This window comes from Aquila chrysaetos, chromosome 12 (assembly GCF_900496995.4).
Source record: "Aquila chrysaetos chrysaetos chromosome 12, bAquChr1.4, whole genome shotgun sequence".
Taxonomy (NCBI): Eukaryota; Metazoa; Chordata; class Aves; order Accipitriformes; family Accipitridae; genus Aquila; species Aquila chrysaetos.
Window position 1 is genome coordinate 9,157,054 of NC_044015.1, and position 7,941 is coordinate 9,164,994.

At 53.2% G+C, this 7,941-nt stretch overlaps 1 protein-coding gene across 3 annotated transcripts; it reads left to right on the forward strand.

The window, feature by feature from the left end:
• Positions 1-508: 508 nt before the first annotated feature.
• RGS16 (regulator of G protein signaling 16) lies at positions 509-7,941 on the forward strand. 3 transcript variants are annotated; one of them, XM_030033239.2, is made up of 5 exons: positions 509-1,089; positions 2,407-2,508; positions 3,193-3,254; positions 4,580-4,746; positions 5,033-7,941. In XM_030033239.2, exons 1-5 carry the CDS (start codon positions 1,010-1,012, stop codon positions 5,231-5,233), a joined length of 612 nt encoding a protein of 203 aa, XP_029889099.1. In that variant the 5' UTR covers positions 509-1,009; the 3' UTR covers positions 5,234-7,941. The 3 variants fall into 3 exon arrangements, with proteins under 3 accessions (XP_029889099.1, XP_029889100.1, XP_029889101.1); XM_030033240.2 differs by lacking the exon at positions 509-1,089 and adding an exon at positions 1,343-1,792; XM_030033241.1 differs by lacking the exons at positions 509-1,089; positions 2,407-2,508 and adding an exon at positions 2,711-3,020.

The following is a 7,941-nucleotide window of genomic DNA, read 5'->3' on the forward strand; positions in this document are numbered from 1 at the left end:
TGCACCAGACCTTGGGGTTCGCTGGTGTGCAGTGTCTGACACTGGTTTAACTCCTTCTTTTTATCCTTCTGTTTTGCTGGTTCAGTCCTTCCCCTCCAGTCTCCAACCTCTCCCCTGCTTTTAGTGTCTTCTTTCCGTCTTCAGTTCTCATTAGAATCCACCTTTATCAGATGCTTTCCCACTCTTTGCTTGGACTTTCTTTGATGCACACGCCTTTCCCTTCTCCCACCATAGACCCAGCAGAGAATTTGTGATGAAGTGCAACTTCTGCCAGCATGTGGGGCCAGACACTGGTCCTTATTTATTCTAGCTGTGGACCGGCAGTGTAATTTGGGGGTGTGTGGAAACATTACAGCCTTCTGCTCTATCTGCAGTGCAAAAGGGGCATATCGCATTGCTCTGGGGAGCGCAAACCCTTCCCCCAGGCTTTAGATTTTCCCCTGGGATGCTGCAAAGCAGCCTGACTCTGCTGGGGACTGGCATCCCCTGCTTAAAACACCTGGGGAAAAGCATGCTGCTGCGATGCCGCCACGCCAGCCCTTGCAGCACTGGGAGGATTGGAAGTCCTCGGGCAGCAGGATGGAGCTGACGAATTTGCCATGCATTACGGCGTCTGTCCTGTCCCCCTCGCTCTCCCTATCTGCGTACCCCCCCGACGGCGGTTACTCAGCAGGCTCCGCACGTCGGTGGAAACGAGCCTGTTTTTTCCTGTTATCGAGGAAGCAGTTATGACTGTGATGCTTGAGGACAAGCCTGGGCCTCCCACTCCCCCTTCCCCTAACAGCACAAAAGAAACCTACCTAAGCCGTTATCTTCACCGGGCGCTGCCGGAGCGGTTTTGGTTGGCTGGAGGCTGGAGTGATGCTGGGTCCCCCTCCCAGCTCTCCCGCCTCCCACCCGATATAAAGCACGGCTCCTCGCCGCTTTTCCAGCCGATGGCACACGACCGCGGGCGCAGGTGGTGCCGCAGCTGCCTGTTGCACATCCCTGCCACCACCGTAAGGACCCGATGAGTTGCTGGATGCCTGGGTGCCCAGCTCTCAGCATGTGCCGGGGCTTAGCTGCGCTCCCCATCACTTGCCTGGAAAGGTAAGAGGCTTCGCCACGCCGCAGCTCTGGGATGCGGAGGGTTAGCTGGAAAAGATGCACCTAACTTTGGAACGGCTGGGCCGGCCTCTGCTGCTGCGGCCGTGATGTTTCGGTACAAATTGGGGTGCAGACCGCAAGGAAACACACAGCGAAGGATGGCCCGAGTGATTTATTTTGGCTGCATCCGTTCTGCTCCCCAGGAGGGCAACACAGAGGTAAAACGTGCAGAGGGAGAGGAGGCGGGACAGGGCTGCCCTGCCTGTGTGTGGGCATACAAACACACGAGCCTTGTTTCTCTGTCTCTGCTTCAAGTTGACAGCAGCAGGACTATTTTTGTCAACACGGTTAAAATGTTAAGTAAGTGACATGTTGCTCCTCCTGCCAAACATGGCTACAAAGCCCCACGCTGCCGGCTTGACATTTAAACACTTATTTTTGTATGAGCGCCTTGGGATGCCTGAATGAGCCGCAGCACACAAATAGCAGCGGGGTCGCGCGTTGCCTCGGGGGGACCCCGGGGAGAGGAGCCGATTTAGCAGCAGCTCCTGCCGTATTGCAGCAGAGACCTCCCGGCAGGGAGGTGCCTCCGTGCCACCGCCGCAGAGCCGCGGTGACGGGCAGTAGCATCCCAGGCTCTCGCGGAGGGTCTCTGGCACAGGAGCATCGCGCTGCCACCGGGCTCGCTGGGTCTCGAAGGCATGGGGTAGGTGGATGGTGCCACTGGGGAGCGCAGCCATCTCCATGGCGTGGTGGTAGGCTCCTGGTGACTCAGGGGTACCCCCCAAAAAAGCAGGGGAGCGTCAGCCCTGCTGCAGCAGCCTCGCAGCTGGGAGACGCTCCCGCTCCGCTGAGCAGAAAGCAATCGCTGTGTTTTTCCACTGCTTTGAGAGCGGCGTAGCACTGCTGGGAGAGGGGGACGGGAAAAGGAGCCAGGTTAGCTCCAGGGAGCTGGGGTGGGGGGGCCTGCGGGGGCTTCAGCTGGGCGCTCAGCAGCTGCTTTGCTACCTGCCCCAGAGGAAAAAGCTCACCGTGCTTTGTAAATGCATGCGGCGCTACCTGGGAAGCGAGCAGGAGGAAACATTTCCCCTGGGCTTAATGCACTGCTGAGCGTGGTTGCCAGGGAGCAGAAAAAGCGATTGGGGGAGCATTTATTTCATACATCAGAAGGCAAATAAGCCGCTGAAGCTGAGGAGCAAGGGCTGCCCCTCCGAGCTGTGTCGGGTCTGTGGGGTGCAGCTCCTGCGAGGTGTGGGGGGGTGGTGGCAGCAGTCCGGTGGTCCAGCGATCAATCCCACCTCTCCCCTTCCTCCCTTCCAGAGCCAAGGATCTGAAGACCCGCTTAGGGATCCTGCTTCATAAACCAGAGCTGGGACACAGGATCGGGACTTCCAGCAAGCTGCAGCTGGGCTCCAGGCGGAGGTAAGCCAAGCAGTGCCTTGTCCCCGGTTCAGCCCGGGACAGGTCCCCGTGGACCAGGCTGTCCCGGGGGATGCTCCTGCCCATCTGCGCAGCGGAGAGGACAGAACGCAGCTCACCCTCCCCATGGTCCCACCCCGACAGGCAGGGAAGGCGGATCACTTCCCAGCTCCACCAGTTATAAAATCAGACGGGGGAACTGATGCTCTGGCATTAGGCACAAGAGAGCAGGGCCTTAGCAATAGGCAAGAAACCCAGAGGGCTCCTGGTGTCTCAGATCAGTGCCTGGGACCCCTGGGGAATGCAGGCGGCATTGAAAACAAAATACTAAATATCGCTGCTGAAGGCACGGTGTCTTCTTGCAGAGGAGGTTCTGCTGGGCTTGTACCAGCAGAAAAGGGCTCTTCTGAGTATCCTCTAGAGAGCCTACCTGGCCAAAGCTGCACTATGGAGCTGAGGTGTGGTGAGCCATCGGGGAAGGTAAAAGAAAGGGAGAAAGGAAAGAGAGCCCACAGGTAATGGATACTGGAGTCTCGCTTTCGTTTCCTACCAAGTGCCGCTGCCTCCCTTCTTGCACTGTCTCTCATCAACGGGGCTGCTTGACTGAAGTGCTCCCATCCTTTGCCGCTGGGCAGGAGAATTGTTCTCGGTGGGACGGCCAGCCTTACTCCCTTTTGTCTTTTCCAGGGACTCCTCACGGGAGGTACTCGAATGGAGGGAGTCTTTCGACCAGCTCCTGAAGAGTAAAAGTGAGTAGGATCTTGTTTTCTTCTCTTGGTGAGAATGCGTAGGATAAGCACGCTTGGATGAGCAAGGGGGTGACTGTGCACCTGCAGCCAGTGTACGAGGAAATCTTGTCTCCTCCTCAAATGAGATGGTTTAGGATTTAGAAAGAGGCCCCTTTCCTGCCCTGACGGAGCTGATGCACGGGACCCATTGCCTGGCTCGCGAAGCTGTACCCATTTCTTCTGGCTGGGTGTTTTTTTGGGGGCACAAGCGCTGTCTCGCAATGCCTCGCTGCTGCCTCAGGAGAGGAGCATCCTCATGGGCATCCTGTGTGCAGCAGTCCATCAGGGGAACGTCACACCGTGCCCTGACCGTCCCCTTCTCCGCACTCAGGAGAAGGCAGCGTGTCTGCTCTCCGTGCCCTTTGCACAGCAACGCAGCCACCTTCCCAGGGGCTTTTGTTGCTCAGAAAACTGCATTGCTTCCCTCTGTCTGTCCTGGGCCTCTGGGGATGGCTTTTCCACAGGGAGAAGGAATTCAGCAGCTTTACTGAGTTACACTAGCCATTTTCCCCTCTGATATTTGCTATGCGTATGGTGATGCGCAGGGTTCCTCTAAGGTGCTGCCTCCCTAGCCCCCATGCAGACGGTACCTCCAGACCCAAAGAGGGGACCTCTTTTTGAGTCCCACATGTAATTCCTTCCTTACGCTGGGCTTTACAGCAGGTACACAATGTTAGAAGTGCCAAATTTTAATACAAAATTAGGTGTCTACCTTAAAAGCTATTCCACAGCAAGAGAAAGTCCTTCCATAGTGCTAGTTTGGGCCTAGGTGTATTTTTTTTCCAGACTTCCTCACGTGTTGTGATGGCTAACAAGCATCTCTGGCTTTGTAACTTACTACATCCCCCCAGCCTGGCTCTGAAATCCTTGCTGCAATTACTCTCCCATACTCCTCAGCATCTCGTTCTCCCTAGATCTCAGCTGAGAAATAAAAATAAAGCCATCGCTGCTCGGTTCCTGCAGGCGTACTGATACGTCAGTGGATTTCTCCTTAGGTAGAATTAGCCCTTTTCCAAAGCTGTAAAGAAAATACTCTGAAGCCTCATTACAGAAAGGTCAGATAAATAAAACAGAGGATTACTTGTCTGTGGGAAAGGATTTTATTGGAGTCTAGAGGCCAATTAGCAGCGTCTCAGAGGGTGGAATTTGCCTGGAGGGAAAGGAAATCTGCATATGTCATGGTCTGAGCTCCCAAGGCGATGCTCGCCCGGCAGCACTGCATCTGGCAGTGGTCCTCCTCTTCCCCCCCTTCTGCCCCATTAACTGCTCTTCTCTCCCCTCCCCAGGCGGGGTGACGGCCTTCCACACCTTCCTGAAGACGGAGTTCAGCGAGGAGAACCTTGACTTCTGGCTGGCGTGCGAGGACTTCAAAAAGACCCGGTCGAAAACCAAGCTGGCCTCCAAGGCAAACAGGATCTTCGAGGAGTTTGTTCAAAGTGAGGCGCCCAGGGAGGTGAGAGCATTTTCTGCCTCTGTCCTGTGGCATCAAACAGGGTGGGAAAGGAATAAAATATCCTGGTGGGTTTTATTAAAGTGCTCTCACCTCAGTGGGAAGGTATGTTCTTGTTCATGAGAGCTTTCATTTCTAACATCACGTGGTCTACCAACATGAAGGGTTATAAAGGCTTGTGAGCGTCTTCACCCTCATATGAAGATGGAGAAAACAGTTTTCGCCCCCACCCCCCCATGGGAGGGGAGTTAACGCCAAGTTAATGTTTGTGGACACTGCTTCCTTGCAGGTGAATATCGACCACGAAACCAGGGAGATCACCCGTAAGAACCTCTCGGGTGCCACCTCCGCTTGCTTCAACGAAGCCCAGGCCAAGACCCGCACTTTGATGGAGAAGGACTCCTACCCCCGGTTCCTGAAGTCCGCCTCCTACCAGGACATGACCAAGCAGGCCACCAGCTGTGGCATGAGCAAGCGGTCGCATACCTGACCCGAGCCTGAATTCACCGCGGGGGGACCAGCCGGCGGACCAGGCAGAGGTTGGGAGACGGTTTGCGAGGGCTGAGGTCAGCACGGTGGGGTTTCGGCTGAAGTCCTGGCATTTTAGCAGGATCCCCAGGACCTCAAGCGCTTCCTGCTTCCCACCGAGCTGCTGGGAAGAGAGGTCCTCCCTCCCCAGAGGAGCGGAACGGGTGGGAACCCGACGCCTCCCCTTGCAGCATGGCCAGAGACCTGCACCACCACAGGGACAGAAAGAAATCGGATTTGAGTTGCAAGCCCGGGAAAAAGAGACCGGATTCCCCTGAGCATCCATAACCAGAGAGCTCCCACCTGCTCTCGGGACGCCGCCTCTGACCTGCAGCATCAGCTGCTGGCTGCAGAGCCAGCGCCGGAGCCTGCAATTCCCGCAGTGCCCAGGGCAACCGCCCCAGACCTGCCGCAGGGCTTTTCCTACGAGGGAATGGCCAGAATAGAAGTCCAAAGACTATGTGGCCTTTTCAGCTGGAGGGACCCTACGCCTGCCTTCTCCTGATCCTGAGATCCTTCTTCTGCCGCTTCCTACGCATGCTCTGTATCAAAGCTTTATGCCTTCTTCCAGTATAGCATATCCCTAGCAGTGACATTTTTATCCCTCGCTTAAGCTACATGACCTTTAGATTGCACATAATCTTAGGTCACATGCATAAATTTTTATTACTATTATTGTTATTTATTTTATCATTATTATTATTATTATTTTATATATATATTTATTAGAAGAGCACTGCTGAAAGCATACACACATCCCTTGCTCCGAGGAGCTTGTAAATTAAGTTATTTTAGATATTGTAGCACCTAGCATGCCTCCCACCTTTTCCGTATGATAACTTAAGAGAGATAACCAGACAGATCTGTAACATGACCATGGAGCAAGGTACGCTAACAGCAGCAGCAAGAGCTGCAGTCCGGCAAGGGCTGCTAGAGGGCTCTAAGATGGCAGGTTTCCCGTGAGCTCGGAGGACCATTGATGACAGTAAAAGGACGCTTTGCAGTCTGAGCTGTTTCCTTTCTCCCCTTGTAGATGTGGACGGCATCTCGGCACATAGACTAGCAGCTTGTCCTAGACAGAGAATAGCGATGTAAAACAGGCACTTTGGTTAGTGATCCTATTGAAAGCTTTTTTTTTTTTTTTACATGTGGGAGAGAAAACCTGGGGCTTTCCCCTGGTTTAAAATTGGGCATGATGTTCCCTTGACCAGTGAGACCAATCTGCAGCCACAGCACTTTACCAGAAACCCGGGGAGCCAAGCGAAACAGCGATGTGTGCTGTGAATTCAGCGTCCTGGGGGGGCAGCAGGACATTTCATCAGCTCAGACCTGTGGGGCGAGCTCTTCAGAAAGCCCCTCTGAGCAGGGATTTCTGGGTCCCACAGCCACCCCAGAAAGCTGTGGATCCCATTTGGCAGCATCGGTGCCAGCAGCCGCATGGGTGGGTGATGGGGAGCCCGTGGATGTCCCATTCTGGGTCACGGGGAATGTCCCACCAGCATCATTTCCTACTAAGACAGCCTGGGGCTGCCACGCGTGCCTCTGTTTATCCCTAAAGACCAAACCCTGAGGTCCTTATCCCGCTGGTACTCACTCCTTGCCAAGGGAACCATCTTTTGCCCTCCTGAGCATTAGCCGGAGCACAGGATCGCTTGGGCTTTACACGGCTGTTTGAGCAGAGCAAGGGACTGAGGACCAGTCTGGGGACATTATTCGGAGTCCTCTTCCACTTTCCCCATCCTGGTTCTACCTCTGAGCCTCAGTGGGTCCCACCTGCATTTACAGGGAGATTTTAGCTGCTTTCTTATTTATTATTTATTTTTACAACTGGAACCACCTTTGTTGTGTTACTGAAGTTAACAACGCACAATGGTCCGTTTTCATTACTAACATAATATTGTAATTATAAAATAAAATGTAAAGAGAAAAATACTGTGACAACATGGGTTTTTGGTTGTGGGCTTTCAATTAATTTTTACATTCTAATTTTGGATGACTTGCAAAGCATACTAAAGCAAGCTGCTTGTGTTGGTTGGCTCAAGGGGCATTTACAGTCTTTTTTAAAAGTTGCAATGTCAGGAACAGAAAAGGAAAGGAAAGTAAAGCTTCATGGTATTTGGCTTATTGAAGAGAACTGAACAGTTCACAGCAAGAATGAAAGCAGAAGTTAAGTTTTGAATATATTACTTGCCAGGGTGTTTGGTATTGTTTGTATTGCTCACCGTTTTCTGAGCACTTTACAGGACGGCAGTTCCCACTACCTATTTAATATCAGTAAGACACCATTGTCTTACAAGCATGGGAGGATTCGTGTGAGGGCTGCTGTTTGTGAAAACTGCTTTTGGGTCTCTGTCATCAATAATATTTGATTTTTATCAATAACTCAGCTGATGACTGAATTCATTTACAAGGGGGAAAGTATCTGGTATAAGAGGGGTTATTAGAAAACATCTCACCTCTTTGCAGCATGTGCTGTCTCTGAGGTCTGAGCAGTCCCCTGTCCCCCTACGGGATGCTTTGGGAAGGCAGAGGACGGGTGCGTGGTGTGTGCATCTCCGGGGACCGCAGGAGCACTGGAGGGCTGCCTGCGGCACGAGCCATGCAGGGAGGGGAGCATCCAAGCGTAGCTCAGAGATGTTCATGTCCCAAATAAAAACTAAACAAAACATG

Excerpts from the sequence above, each read along its gene's own strand:
- RGS16 (XM_030033239.2), top strand. The coding sequence starts at position 1,010 with ATGAGTTGCTGGATGCCTGGGTGCCCAGCTCTCAGCATGTGCCGGGGC. Across the intron at positions 1,090-2,406 it reads CCCATCACTTGCCTGGAAAG|AGCCAAGGATCTGAAGACCC; the intron begins GTAAGAGGCTTC and ends CCTCCCTTCCAG. Across the intron at positions 3,255-4,579 it reads CCAGCTCCTGAAGAGTAAAA|GCGGGGTGACGGCCTTCCAC; the intron begins GTGAGTAGGATC and ends TCCCCTCCCCAG.